The sequence below is a fragment of the Sarcophilus harrisii genome, chromosome 1 (genome assembly GCF_902635505.1).
Source record: "Sarcophilus harrisii chromosome 1, mSarHar1.11, whole genome shotgun sequence".
NCBI classification, from domain to species: Eukaryota; Metazoa; Chordata; class Mammalia; order Dasyuromorphia; family Dasyuridae; genus Sarcophilus; species Sarcophilus harrisii.
In genome coordinates this window covers 332,807,756-332,824,108 of record NC_045426.1, presented here as the reverse complement: position 1 = coordinate 332,824,108, position 16,353 = coordinate 332,807,756, and the positions used below count along the sequence as shown (strand labels likewise).

At 33.7% G+C, this 16,353-nt stretch overlaps 1 protein-coding gene across 2 annotated transcripts in view; it reads right to left on the bottom strand.

Annotated features, from left to right (window-relative positions):
• Positions 1 to 16,353, bottom strand: part of SLC44A1 (solute carrier family 44 member 1) — a 184,995-nt gene that overhangs the window by 66,704 nt on the left and 101,938 nt on the right. For both annotated transcript variants that reach the window (XM_031945566.1, XM_031945567.1), the window contains exon 4: positions 13,717 to 13,853. In XM_031945566.1, the coding sequence (XP_031801426.1) occupies positions 13,717 to 13,853 (137 nt within the window). The remainder of the gene's footprint in view (positions 1 to 13,716; positions 13,854 to 16,353) is intronic.

Sequence of the window (16,353 nt, the reverse complement as noted above, 5' to 3'; positions counted from 1 at the left end):
AATAATTGAGAGTGAACATAATGCTGGATAGATTAGGATATATGCCTTTTATGCAAAATCTTTAACATTGGACTTGATACAGTAAATAATAGAAAGAAAATATTGCAGTTTGGGGGTACTTTAGGAAAATCAGCATGTTAGAGATTCATTAAGGGTGGATTGGAGAGTTGGGATGGAAGGATAAACTAGAAAATTATAAAAATCAACGAGGCAACTGCTATAGTAGACAAAATAAGAGTTTAAGGTGAAAGTAATGGTAATAGAGAAAAGATGACTTTATGGAACATTTCAACAAAAAAAGTGATAGGCCCTTATAATTAGCTACATATAGGAGATGAAATAAATAATTCCATGATGTCCAGTTTAGGAAATGGAAAAACAGTGGAACCATGGGTAGATATGGGATAGATGGAAAAGGAACCTGGTTTGAAGGCAGCATAAAGAAAGATAAAATTAGTTGTAACAAGAGATAACTTTATATAGTACTTTAGGATTCGAAAACACTTTTTATCATCTTGTTTAAGTGTCCAAATAACTCTGGGTTAGTACTAAATTTATTATGATTCCCATTTTTACACATGAAGGGACTAGTCTCAGAGAGGTGAAGTGACTCACATAGAGTCGATAGTTGAACCTTGGTTTCCCCCTCCAAATTCAGTACTTTATCCATATTGATATGCTACTTTTTACTTATGGAAACAAAAGCTTAGAGGCAGAAATGAACCTAGAGAAGAATCACAACTATCCCTCATTTTGTGGTTAAGTCAACTAAGGTCCAAAGAGGGTATGTCACCAAGTTTACATGATTAGTTAATGATAAAGTCAGTACTAAGATCACAGGCCTTTTGATTACTTGTCCAATGTTTGATGTTGAATTTGAAGTAAAATTAGGTTAATCTAGTTAAGATATCCTTTAGGGAGTTGAAAACATGGTGCAAATGAGGGATGTGGTAGTTAACCTATATCAGATTACTTATAGTCTTAGGGAGGTAAAGGAGAGAGAGAGAAAAATTTAGAACACAAAGTTTTACAAAAATGAATGTTGAAAACTATCTTTACATGTATTTGGAAAAATAAAATATTATTTAAAAAATGACAGATGAAAGTACAGACTTGAGAGAAAGCTGCACCTTAGAAAAGAAAACAAAAGGAATATTTAGATAAGCTCACAAAAAGAGCAAATATAAGCTATAGAATAATCATATAGTGAGGAATGGGAGAATGATAAGGAAAAGTGAGAAGTCAAAGATAGGAGAAATAAAAAGGCACAAAGATGGAAGAAACTTCAAGAAGCAGTAAATGACCACTAGTTTTAGTGGCATTTTAGATAGAGAAATACAGTTTCAGCTAGGAGAGTATCCAGATTCCAAGAGGTTATATAGGAAGGGACTGAATTTACAGGTATACAAGACACCTCTGATGAGTTTAACAACACAAGACAAAATATAAAGATTGTGGCCATAAGGAATAGACTAAGTTTTCATAAGTGAGAAGAAAACTAGGAATATGTAAGATAAAAAATTTTAAAAAGGAAAAGCAGCCAACAGCCATTCATAGGTTTAAGGAAACAGAAAGGAAAGCGATAACTACGAAAGGATATCCTGAAGGAAAAAGTAAGGGATGTTTAATTGAGGTAGTCTGTCTATGAAGGGATTTTTGACATAATCTATCATACAGGAACAAATTCAGAAAACATGGCTAAAAAATCTGGTGGCAGGTTATTACTCTACTCAGGCACAGTACAATCAAATTGAGATTCTAGGAACTAGATAAAACAAAAAAAGCTTTAAAGAATATTTAGTATGTGAATAGGAGGATAATATATCTGTGAGTACATATGAAGTTTTTATGGTAATACATTGACCCTTTTATGCAAACTAATTATTAACTTATATAGACTTCTGTAATACAAATGCAAGTTGTATTATTCAATTTCTACTGGATCTTGAGCAATTCTAGTATCTAGCAGCACTAGCTGCCAAACCACTTTCTATATCCCAGATTCAGGATTCCTGAGACCAGGAGCAATTACATGCCTGATAATATACATGTTCCTGCTATGAATTCTTTTGCTCCATTTAATAAATCATTTTCTTGGATCTCCTATGGTGTTACAGTGACTTCTTTCACTCAAATCTTAAAACTTGGCAAGACTTCACACCAGGGAAGAACTAAGTAAGGAGAAAAATTTCTTCCTCTAAGATTGAAAAAAAGATGAAGAGATAGAATTATAAACTCTTAGGAGCAGAAGAAACTTCAGTGATCATCTAATACAACCTGCCCTTGAGAAAAAATATCTTTTCTATAAATGTTATCTGGCTCCAGTGGTGAGGAGCTCACTGTTTAAAGGAGTTCATTCAATTAGGAGATAGCTTTAATTGTCAGAAAGCATGTCAAATACAAATCTACCTCTTCCTGAAACTTCTGTCCTCCACTCCAAGTTCAGTCAGTTAAGAGTAGAGGCAGGAATAGGGAAATGCTAGCGGGAGAGGGGAAAGGAGAAACGGATTCTAGAAGCACAGGAAGAAGCTCATGCTAAGTGGTCTATTCTCTATAAAGTCTGAAGTGACTTTACAGAGGAGCTGAAACTTGGGAGTGAGGCTGGGAGAAGCACTATGGGAACTATCTTAGGGATGAACAAGGAGTAAAATGGAATAATGGCAGGTTGGACAAAACATTTAAAAGTAGCATGGATCCAAAAATTAGCGAATTATATGTAGGGAATGATAATTGGAGTGACTAGGCTAAAAGAATGTGAGTGGGCTGAGAATAAGGAAAGAAGTCTTAAGAGAAGTATAAGGAATTTGGATTTATTGGGTAGGCAGAAAAGCTGAAGACTTCTGTATATATATGTGTGTGTGTTTATATAAGCATAAATAAAGTCCTTGATAGTAGATACTGTTTAATTTTCTGTCTTTAATCAGAGAATCATAGGTTGAGAGCTGAAAGAGGGCTATGGAATCATTTAGTCCAATTCTCTCATTTTACAGAGAAGGAAATAGGCTCAAAGAAGTTTTTCTAGCACCTACAATAATTCTTAGCACATGAAGCTATTGATTGACAGACTGACTTAAGGAAGAACTATTAATGATTAGTCTTCTAATTCATCTGCCTAGTTTTCAAAGTCCTCCATAACTTTTTCAACCTTATTTCATATTACTCTCCTATAAAAATTTTATCTCACAGTCAAAAACATGAAAGGACTTCAGAAATTACCTAGTCCAAATTTCTCTTAATACAAAGGAGGAAACTGAAACACTGAGAAAAAAACTAAGTAACTTCCCTAAAGTCATAATGTTAGCCATAAAGCTAATGAGTATCTGAGTCAGGTTGAGTCCTAGTTTAGTTTTATTGAAAAAACTAAAAAAGAAAAATAAAAAATTCAGCACTTAACAAAAACCAAATGAGATGAATGTTTCCATGTGCAAAGCAAAAAAGAAAGAGAATACTGCATATGCAGTCACAAATCTAAATCACTTATAGTTTCTCTATGTAAAACAAATTTAGTACATTTTATAGCTGTCCTGCCTGTCCAGTAGCTCTTTTTTCTTAATTTTCTTAATTTTTAAAAATTTTGGTAACCTTAATAATCTCCCATTTCCCCCACCAAATTTCCCCTTATTCTTCCTAACCCAAACAAGTAATTGACATACTAGCTTTCAACCTGAAACAAAATCATACAGTCTCAAAACTCCTCAGATAAGAATTATAAACATCTCACATCTCATGGTCACAGATATATATATATATATACTCTATATAGTAAAACAAAGGGGTGGGGGACTTTTTTTCTGCCAATGCCATTTGGACTTGGCATAATATCATTTGTGGACCACACAAAATTATCAACTTATAGAAACCAAGCATTGAGGATGTTGTACCTAGCTTTCAGTTCATCATCCTCTGTGGTTGCCTTAGCAAATGATTTGCAAGCTTTGTATGGGTTCTGGGCTGGATGTTCCCTACCTCTCGAGTAAAGCAAAACAAATCTTCACACTGACTATAAACATAAATGTGTCTCAGAGTGTCCCTTGAATTCATTTATTTCTTCAGTGTTCTTTTCACTATACCATGCTGCTTTAATAAGAACAATTAGAAATTTTTCATAAACTCTCAATATTGTAAAAGATGAATTTCTCATGAATGGAGAGAAGAAAACAAATAAGAAAACATTCTCCATATCTGGAAAATGTACCAAACAAATATACACAAATACATATATAAAATAAAGGAATTAAGTACAACTTTTAAAGATTCATACATTTTTAAAAGATTTATTTTTAAAATTCCACTAGTAGATAACCATAAGTACTTTAAAATAATTTCAAATGCTATTATAATAATCTGAAAGTCTTTGCAAATATTTTAGTATATTTGTACTCCATAAAAATAAGCTTTATGTTACTTTTCAATTCTGATGGTGTTTAAAATTAGCATTAAAAATTGGTACCAGGTAAATACTATTATTCAATTTCATTAACTGAAAATATCTTTAAAAAAAAACTATATAATTGATTGGAACTATGCCCAAAGAGCCATCAAACTGTGTATACCCTTAGATCCAGCAGTGTCTCTATTGGGTCTGTATTCTAGAGATCATAAGAAAGGGAAAAAAACCCACATGTGCAAAAATGTTTGTGGCAGCCCTTTTTGTAATAACAAGGTGCATGCCCATCAGTTGGGGAATGAGTGAATAAGTTACGGCATATGAAGGTAATGGAATATTACTGTTCTACAAGAAATGATGAGCAGGCAGATTTCAGAAAAACCTGGAAAGATTGACATGAACTGATGTTAAGTTAAGTAAGCATAACCAGAAGAAATTGTATACAGTAACAGCAACATTGTGTGATGATCAACTATGGTTGACTTAACTCTTCTCAGCAATACAATGATCCAAGACAATCCCTTTAGACTCATAACCAGAAAAAGAATTATGGAGTTTGAATGCACATTGAAACATATTTTCACTTTTTTTGTTTTGTTTTTTTATTTCTCATGATTTTTCCCTTTTGTTCTGATCCTTCCTTTACAACATAACTAATGTGGAAATATGTTTAATATGGTTGCACATAGACAACTTGCTCACTATATTAGATGGAGAAAAGGAGAGAGAAAAAATTTTAACTTACAAGCTTATAAAAATGAGTTCTGAAAACTATCTTTACATGTAATTGGGAAAAAATACTATTTACAAAAAAAAAAAACCCTACTATATTCTTTTTTCTAGAAGAGTAGCTCCACAGATGAACAATTTTAAAGGAGTTTTGGTTTGAGGTTTGCTTTCAACCTGAGACAAAATCATACAGTCTCAAAACTCCTCAAATAAGAATTATAAACATCCCACATCTCATGGTCACAGATAACATCTTTCAACAATATTGTCACTAACAGATCACAACCAAACCTTCCTGGAATGTTTTTAATCAATTGTCCATTTTATTACATTGTTGCTATGTTCCTCTACTCCTATAAACATTGTTTATTTTTAAGAGAACAATTAATGTGGTGAGGCAGGGTATCCTTGTTTCTGTGATCCATATGAATCAATTCACTGCAAAACAGAAAATGTGTCAACATATAGTACTTTAGAAAAAATCCTGCATTTGTGGTATATTACTTACTACCTGTGTAACCTTGGACAAGTCACTTACTACACTTATTACTATATACAGCAATACGGGATCCTTTTTACATCTATAGTAACTGACGCCAGCCTACATCTTCCTTCCCCTTTCTCCCTCTCTCCTTCTCCCCCCCCCTCCTCTTTCTTTCTACTTCCTCTCTCCCCTCCCTTCTCATTCCTCTCTTACTTATCTTGTTATATCCAGATGCCACTGTGTGTCCTCTTCCCACTATTCTATTCCCTCATTTTGTACATAATTGCTTTGGAGAGAGCAAGCAGATGGAGCAGAGAGACTCCATCTTTCCTGAGAAGGAAATAACAGATGTTATTTTGGGGCATAGGCCTTCCTTCCTTCCCAATCACTTTGTTCAGATATTGGGAGTTTGAGAGCTATGACCTCTAGATGTTATGCTTCCTTGATTAGTCCCATTCTGGGTAAAAATGAATATAAAACTCTTCTGACTAAAAGCTTTTCTGAAAAATGTCCAGAGGATTTAAACTGGGTTATTCTCTTCCTCAATTCAAATGTCCAGGTAGCTTTCTTCCTCTAGACGGCTGGGCTTGGAGTCAGGAAGAATGCTCTTCCTGAATTCAAATTGGTCCCCAGATACTTGGTAGCTGTGTGATCCTGGACAAGTCACTTAAAACCATTTACTTCAATTTCTTCATTTGTAAAATGAGCTAGAAAAGAAAATGGTAAACTACTCCAGTATCTTTGCCAAGAAAACTCTAAATGGAGCCATGAAGAGGTAAACATAACTGAAAACAACAACAACAACAAAAGATTATAGTGGATTGAGTACTGATCTTGGCACTCAAGAAGACCTGAATTCAAATCCTGCCACAGATAATTACTAGCTGTGTGACTGAACAAGAGTCACTTTGCCTGCCCAATTTCAGTTTTCTCATAGGGTTGTTGTGGGATCAAATGAGAAAATATATGTAAATTGCTTTGCAAACCTAAAAATTTTACATAAATGTTAACTATTAAATTTAGCAAACAATGTCTTCTTTTTAAGTTAGTGATTTGTATAATCTCAAGTAGTAACAGATGAGTTATCCAGAATAGAAGCTATATTTTTGAACAGCAAAAGCCTAAGTGCACCTATGTAAATAGTATTTTATTACTAAGAGAAACCATGTGGTAATAGCATTGAAACCAGAAGATCTCATTTTGAATTCCAACTCTGAAACTAGCCATGTAACCTTGGATAAGTAAGTCACAATCTAAGTCTCAGTTTTATCATTTGTAAAAATGTAAAAAAACAAAACAAAAAAAGGTTATTTAAATTCTCAGGATTTTGTGAATAAAGGTCATAAAACTGGATCAGTTCTTAAAGAGATTTTGCAAATAGTTTAATATTTTTGAAAAATTACTTTACTTTCTCAAATTTGAAAAAAATTTAAGTTACATCTAATCAAACATTTATTAAGGGCCTAATCACAGTTCCATCTACACACCTTGCAAAGTGTCAAGCATTTGAAGGCAATCCTTTCATTTATGACAGCCAAATCATGATGCCTATTATCAGAAATATATTGTCACATTTAATTAAATAGTAGCAATATGTATCTGAACCTGTGATTCCCCTGGTGTGGGGAACTCCCTTAATGTAAACTTCATCAATGCAAAAAAGCAAATTACAAACTCATTTGTAATGTATGGTTTTAAAATTGTCTGGGGACTCTCGGAGGTTACGGGATTTCACCAAAATAAAAAAGACAGTATGTATCACAGATAGAACTTAAACTCAAAGTCTTGAAACTCCAAGTTCATACTTCTAGTCACTAATACATGCAGGATTATATAGAAAATATGTGCTATCTTTGTTTTTAACTTATAATAATTATAGAAAAATCCTTAAGGAATCAATTGTTTCTCAAAAAGAAAAGTGATGATTTACTTTTTAGTGATCTAACAATTTTAGGATTATTTGATTATGGTGATGAACTCGGGCTATATGTTACATGACTATACCAGAATAAGCAGTCAGATCATTCCACAAAGGCAGAGACACTAATAAAATATAAATCTCTCGTTTTAAATTCTCCTAGTTGAGAATTTTAAAATGTTGTTATTCCTTGGATTTATTAGAAAATTTTAATAAAAATAATCACGCATTTAAAATGTTGTCATTCCTTGGAAATGCTGATGTTCCCGTATGTGTGTATGTACATGTATATGTATGTATATATAAGACTTGGTTGTAGAGAGAAATTGCTTTTAGGTTTCAAGGAAAACAAGAACATGGCATAGTGGATATAAATATTATCATTTGTTCAAATTCCAGTTTTGCCACTTAAAATCTCCATGATCTTTGGCAAGTAACAATATCTCTGGATCTCAGCTTCCTCACCTATAAAACGCAGGGGAGGGGGCTGAAGTAGAAGACTTTTAAGGTTCTTTCCAGTTCTATTATTCTGAGATACATAAGCTAGTATTAGACAAGCAACATCAACAAAAGAGAGATTTAATGATATAGGTAGCAATTAAAACCCCCCACAAATTTATGGGACATGGGGACTAGTCTTTATTGTGACAAGCTGTTTTGTTTCTGCTCTAAACTGGACCCGTATTTTTACATAACCTCCCATCTCCTTTCTTGAATCATCTAAAGTTTAGAATTCTCCCTTGTTAGAAATTCTATACCAGCCTGGTAATCACATCTGAGCATGATCCTACTCCTCACTGTAAAATTCCTGGTTAATGGTCCATTTGGAGGGTGAATTTAACTCTCTCTTGGGGTTAAGTGTGATGGTCTAGTAGAAGAGGTAAGACTCCAACTATCAACACTGAACAGGAAGAGGGATCAAGATTGAAAATGGAAGTACCAAATCTGAGAAATGATTCTGAAAAAAATATGTTTTCCCTATTATTGTTTGTTTCCTTATCCTATCCACCATAGAAAGTGTTCCAAACCTTCTCTACAACTTAGATTTCTTAAAATTTTCCACTGCCTTATCACTCTCTCAAGATGAGGATCTTATATTTTACTTTACTGAAGAAAGAGCACTCACTCTCCCCTAAGCTCTTTCTGGTCTTCATCTAAAAACCCCTTAACATCATTGCTCATCTTCTCCTTTATTTTAATCTCTGAAAATCCTTTTAGCCAAGGCTAACTTCTTTATGTGTCCTTAATCTCATCCATCCTCCCTTCTACAAAAAATTATTCCCTCAATTATTTTCTCTGTCTCTCTCTCTCTCAATCCCCACTCCTAATTTTCAATCTCTCTTCATTTATTGGTTTCTTTTCTGCTGTTTATAAATATGCATATATCTTCCCTATGCATCTAAGTAGTACAGTCTTATCGATGGAGTGCTGGAATCAGGAAGCCTTGAGTTCAAATCTGGATTCAGACACTTATTACCTGTGTGACTCTGGGGAAGTCACTTAAACTGCTTGCCTCAGTTTCCTTATTTGTAAAATGAACTGGAAAAGGAAATGACAAACTATTCCAGTAGTTTTGTCAAGAAAACCTCAAATGGGGTCAAGAAGTGTCAGATATGACTGAACAATCTTTAAAAAAAAATTTAATCTTTAAAATGTTTACTTTTAAACAATCTTTAAAAAATGTTCACTAAATTTCACCATCCCTCAACATCTTGGCATGTATCCTTCCACTTTCAATTACACTCAATGATTCTACTTCCTCTCCTTTCACTCTCAATCTTCTAACAGCTCAATTTGTCCTCTTTAAGTGTCCTCTTCATTGCCTTTCTCAATCCTCATCGTTTTTACATTTTCTGCATTATGTGAAACTGTTGATTACCTCCTTCTGGCTATTTTCTCTTATCTGGGTTTTTTCAACAGGGCTCTTTCCTAGGTATCCTCCAATCTTTTGCTTATTCCTCAATCTCCTTTGTTGGTTCTTAACACATATCATACCCTTAAATATAGGTATAACTTAAAACTCTATCAATTTCAGTTTCATCTTTGCATTTTGAGTGTTTATCATGGTATAAGAAAGATAATAAATGCTTAAAAAGTATTTGCTTTTTGAATGATTCCTCTTCATGCTTTGGTCTGGAGACTATCACATTTAAGGACCAGATCATTCTGGCTATAAACTTCCCTTGCTGTTTCTCCCTTCCCATTTTGTCTTTTAAAATCTTATACCTTCTTTTGTACAAATATAGAGGTACTAATAATAAAGGAATATTTTATGCAGTGGTTGGTTTAATTCTTTTGCAAATACTTCTAGGTCTCAAAAACTAACTGGAACAACAGGAATTGATATTTTATAGATTTACAAAATTTTAGGACTAGAAATTATCTTAGAGGGCATCAAATTCAGTGCTCTGATCTTACTTGCCACATATACTGGTCTTTTTTTTTTTTTTTAATAGCCTTTTATTTACAGGATATATATATATATATATATATATATATATATATATATATATATATGGGTAACTTTACAGCATTAACAATTGCCAAACCTCTTGTTCCAATTTTTCACCTCTTACCCCCACCCTCCCTAAATGGCAGGATGACCAGTAGATGTTAAATATATTAAAATATAACTTAGATACACAATAAGTATACATGACCAAAACATTATTTTGCTGTACAAAAAGAATCAGACTCTGAATTATTGTACAATTAGCTTGTGAAGGAAATCAAAGATGCAGGTGTGCATAAATATAGGTATTGGGAATTCAATGTAATGGTTTTTAGTCATCTCCCAGAGTTCTTTTTCTGGGTATAGCTAGTTCAGTTCATTACTGCTCCATTAGAAATGATTTGGTTGATCTCGTTGCTGAGGATGGCCTGATCCATCAGAACTGGTCATCATCTAGTATTGTTGTTGAAGTCATATACTGGTCTTTTATCTCAGGCTATTTTGATTCCAACTAAATATGTTGAGTTTTGGCCGAAAGTTGCTTCACCTAGTATTAAGTTGTGGCATTCTGTTCCTATCACTAATGTTTCTGTGACAAAAAGAACCTATCATATTGAGTTTCTCTTGGGGTAAAAGTAACATGACTTCCAGGATGTCTGATTGAACAGATACATAGTAATACATAAGATAGCCATAATAAAAGTTCTTTTCCTGACCATAGTCATTTCCAGAGTATATGGAGTCAATGGAACTCCACAAGCATCTACTACAAACCTACTACATTACAGGCTTTGTGCTAGATATTGGGGATGCAAGGACAAAAACTCAAATAATCAAGTTTGGATTAAGTTTGGATAATCACAGGGGTCTTAAGGGCTATTATATCACCATGATTAAATAACCTAATTATTTTAGTAGAAATTTTTACCCAAGCAAAATATACTCTTTGTGGAACTGTGAATTAGTTCAACCATTCTGGAAAGCAATTTGGAATTTTGCTAAGAAACTGACTACAACACCTGTATCCTTCAACCCAGAAATCCTACTATAAGGTATAAGGCCAAAGAAGATCAAAGGAATAAAAGGTCTTATAGAGCAAAATATTCAAAGAAGCATTTTTTAAAATAGTTATGAAGAACTGAAAACAAAACATAAGACCATATATTTGGGAACAGTTAAACACATCACTACACATACACACACACACACACACCCACCACACACATTTGGATATGTGCATATGATGCGGGTTGTGGTCCCTTTAAGAATTGATTTATTCCTTTCTTTCTGATTCCCAACCCCTCCTAGCTGATGGATTATCAATCCATAGGACCTTTGATTCACAAATCCTGGTCCCTTTGAATTCCAATAGAAGATCCAGGCCTGTCCCAGCTCCCACCTGGATCTGAGCCAACTTGGGCTGTCCCAGCCCAATGATCTGCTCAGGTTTCCCAACCCCCACCAAGCAAACTCAAGCCCCCACTGAAAGCCAAAGGAGCCAACCTGGGAGTCCACCCACAGACCCCTTTAGCCGAATCTCTTATTATAAAAGAGCCAAATTAAAATCCTCTCTTTGCAGAGGTTCCAAACATGCCAGCCTTACTCCTGGCATGCCAGGGAGCTCTGTCCACTGGAACCCTGTTTCCGGTGCCCTTCTTATCTCTGCCTTCACCTATTTCCTTAACTATACTTTAAACTTACTTCCAAACCTCATAATAAACCTCTTTTATCAATCTAGCTTTTCAGGCCTGTAAATTCCTTTGCGGGGGCCTTGCACCGCCACTAGACTTCATTTAATGCCGTATCCTTGTGCCAAATCCAAAGGGGTTGCAGGGGAGCTCTATTTGACTCTCTGTACCCCAAACTGCCACAAGACCTCAATTAAACTCTAATTTCATTTAGGTACCCCATATCTATCCCTCATCACATATATACATATTATGTGTGTGATGGAATACTAATGTTTCATAAGAAATGATGTACATGCCATATGTACAAAAATGTGGCAGCTCTCTTTATAGTGGCCAGAAACTGGAAACTGAGTGGATGCCCATCAATTGGAGAATGGCTGAATAAGTTATGGGATATGAATGTTATGGAATATTATTATTCTGTAAAAAATGACCAACAGGATGATTTCAGAAAGGCCTAGAGAGACTTACATGAACTGATGCTTAGTGAAATGAGCAGAACCAGGAGCTCATTGTATATGACTACAAGACTATATGATGATCAATTCTGATGGTTCTCTTCAACAATGAGAGGATCCAAACCAGTTCCAATTGTTCAGTAATGAAGAGAATCAGCTACACCCAGAAAGAGAACTATGGGAACTGAGTATGGACCACAACATAGCATTTCCACTCTTTCTGTTATTGTTTGCCCGCATTTTTGTTTTCCTTCTCAGTTTTTTTTTTTTTTAACCTTCTTTCTAGATGCGATCTTTCTTGAGCAGCAAGATAACTGTATAAATATGTATACATATATTGCATTTAACAAATACTTTGACATATTTAACATGTATTGGATAACTGCCATCTGGGGAAGGGGTGGGGGGAAGGAGGGGAAAAGTTGGAATAACAAAAGTGTTTTAATTCTTTATTAAAAGTAATTGCAGGGCAGCAAAGGTGTGTGTGTGTGTGTGTGTGTGTGTGAGAGAGAGAGAGAGAGAGAGAGAGAGAGAGAAAGAGAGAGAGAGAGAGTGAGTTCTAAATGCAAATATTGTTAGAAACAAATATAACAATGTCTTTTAAAGAAAGAAAAGTCTGGTGATGAGAATACACCCTTTAGGGTTATCCTGGATCACATCTGAATCCTACAAAGCAAAACAGAGCTTTAGCAAGTCAGTAGGTCCTTAGGTTGACTATATTCAGACTCGAGCTTGATTAACATATCAGAAGAATGAAGAATTAGGGTAAAATCCATACAGTGAAGCAATATGAATCATAAGAGTTACTGTATTCTGAAAGAAGCTAAACTAAACAAGACTGAAAATGATGATTGATTTTATGGAAAGGAATACTGGAATAGAACTGGAAATTACAGACTGAAAAAAAATCCAAAAGATCTTAAAGTCAGAAAATCTGCTATATAGGATTTCTCCCAGATAATACCAAAGCTCCATACTTCACATTTTCTCAACATATTATGTTTAGAATACAAAAATATTACAGAATCACAGATTTAGAAAGGATCACAGGATCATTTATCTATCTAGACCTGAAAGGGATCCCAGCTACTAACTATACCATCTAGTCCAATCTATACCTGAAAAAAAGTCCCCTCTATATCATATACAACAAGAGGTCATCAAGTCTTTCCTTAAAGACCTTTAGATGTAACTAAGTCCCAAGACAGCTTATTCTATTTTTGGACAGTTCTAATTGTTAGGAAGTTTTTCTCTACACATCAAACCAATTTCTTCGTGCATATTTCACCCATGGTTACTCCTAGTTTAGCCTTAGAAGCTAAGGCTAAACAGAACAAATATGCTTCCTTTTTCCTGTGATACCACTTCAAACGTTTTAGCCAATTTTCTCTTGAGATTTTTGTTAGATGACAAAAATTATCTATGCTTTTCCCCTTCTTTAAAACCTCCATTTAGTTTACTAGTGCTGAACATAAGTATTTATTTACTTTAGTATTGGATGAAAGAAGTTATATTTGAATTCCAAAAACCCAAAATGTTTGATAACAGGTGCAGGACAGGAACATTACTTGAGTGGTTAGCTTTAATACCCTCTCACCATTCTTTTCCGCAAACTTCTGGACTTCATATATTGTTTTCAATTCATGGCTTGGACATGCTGCTACACACAGAGCAATAGACTTGATCTTCCGTTTTACCAAGTCCACATTGCATGGGTCCAAAAAGAACACATACCTAAAACACAGGAAAAAACATAGAGATTACTGTTTATAGAAATAATACATCTGACGATACATGACCAAATTTCATTTGGCCAAATATTCACTCATAGCCTATCTCACTTATATAGAAATTTATAGATTTTGTATAGATTTTTATAGAAATTTCAGAAATTTACTCATATATAAAGTTGTAATCTATATTATTTTAAATTTTAATTTTCTATTTCCTTTGTGGTTAGTTGAATTTTATTTTCTTTTTTTTAATTTTTTTTTATTTTAGCTTTTTATTTACAAAATATATGCATGGGTAATTTTTCAGCATTGACAATTGCAAAACCTTTTGTTCCAACTTTTCCCCTCCTTCCTCCCACCCCTTCCCCCAGATGGCAGGTTGACCAATACATATTAAATATGTTACAGTATAAGTTAAATACAATATACATATATATGTCCAAACAGTTATTTTGCTGTACAAAAAGAAACGGATAAATTTTATTTTCAAAACTAATGAGTCAAAATAATCCAATCTAAATACTATTATTGTGCTCCAGAAAATGATGAAATGGACAATTTCAGAGGAAACTAGGAAAATCTTAATGAACTCAAGTACAAGTATGTCAGCAGAAATGGTACAGCCATTTATATAGTAGAAATGCTATGTTGTGGTCCACATTCATTTCCCATAGTTCTCTTTCTGGGTGTAGCTGATTCTCTTCATTACTGAACAATTGGAACTGGTTTGGATCTTCTCATTGTTGAAGAGAACCATCATAACTTAGAAAAACAACTCAGAAAGACTTTAGAACTTTGATCAACATAATGATATATTCACAGGTCCAAAAGAATAAAGATGGACCCTACCACTAATATACTCTCAGAGAGGTGATGAATTTAAAATGTAGAAAGAATTATAAAATTTTAGACATTGCTAATGTGGAAATTTGTTTTGCAGGTCTATGTAAATATGATTTGAGTTTTTTTTTTTTTAATTTGCTCAATGAGGGGTTAATGAGAGGGACAGAATAAAAATATTGATGCTTTGAAAAATAAAAATAATAAACTCAAAAGGAAAAAAACTCAAATCATTTCTTCCCCTTCTAAAGCTGAGGGATGTATATGATCAGATGAACTGTTTATTTCTCAAATTATTATTTCTTTTAAAATGTATATTCATATTCATCAGAAAGGAGAAAAATGCTAAAAAATGTTAATTGTTTTAAAGGTTCTGAAATTGATGGAAGTAGTTAGAAGATTATGGTATTTACCCAAATAAAATGAACTGGATGTTCTTTGATGAATCTGTGTTGATGCCATAGTGTTGTTGATCACACAATCTGTGATGAGAGTTGAAACCAACTCTCACTTCTAACAATTGTTATTTGATCAAGGACTTTCTTGATCTTCAGTTCCCTTATTTGTAAAATGGGAATAAATAATGCTTATACCACCTATCTTATAGGGTTAATTTAAAGAAATCATTTTACAAAACTTAAAGCACAATAATAAATTACTCTTAGGTTCTTTGTTATCATTGTTATGGATGGGGACAGGGAGTATTTTAAATACTCATTTAAAATGAGTAAAAATAATTTCAGGAAGAATATAAGTGAGGTAACTATAATCTTTGGCCAAATTTCATTGTTTCATAGAGTGTTTTCTAAATATGAATGGCTATCAGAAGTCTTTCACCACTATTAAAACATATTGATACCTATGTTTGTAAAAACAATCTGATTATGTGTCCATTTTTATAGTAATAGTATAGTATAGTATTTATAGTAAATAGATAAAATAAAAGGGTATATGTGTGAAGTGTATGTGTGTATGTGTGTAGAGAGAAATTAAAAATAAAATAAAGATACAAGTAAAAAACCCAAATGAAACTTGGTAGCTATTTAAAACAAATAACCTCAAACCCCTTTATTCAAAATTCTTGATAGATTCAAATGAGAACAACAACAAAAAAATGCCTCCATTTTGCTCCATTCTCTCTTTCCCCCAATTCAATAAAAAGGCACAACTCCAAATGCTAATAATGGTAAAAGAGGAAGCTGGGGTTTTTTTGTTGTTTGTTTTATGTAAAAGAAAAAACTGTTCAAAGCCCAGTGAAAGAGAACCTGAGATGTATATCTAAACTAGAAGTCAGTCAGATTGAAAAAATATGAGGAATAAGTAGGCAAGGAATGCTAAATGAAAAAGAAGTTCTTTAAGTATACCAAACAGTGTGTCAGTTAGACAATCAATGATGCATGATTCATAATGCAATGGCTCCTCTCAGGGATGAAAAAAGTAACTACAGGATTCTGGGAAGATGGTGGAGTAGGTCAGAAAACTCCACATTACTCCACAAAGTGAACATAGGGTGGCAAAAATAAACAAAAAGTCAGAGTAAAGTAGTTACCCTTCTGAGACAACTTAAAAGGAAAGAATCAACCTCTAGGAATGGAGGTATGGCTCTGACTGAAGAGCAAGCACGTCCAGGCTGACTTCCCTGAATCAACATATAAGTCCCA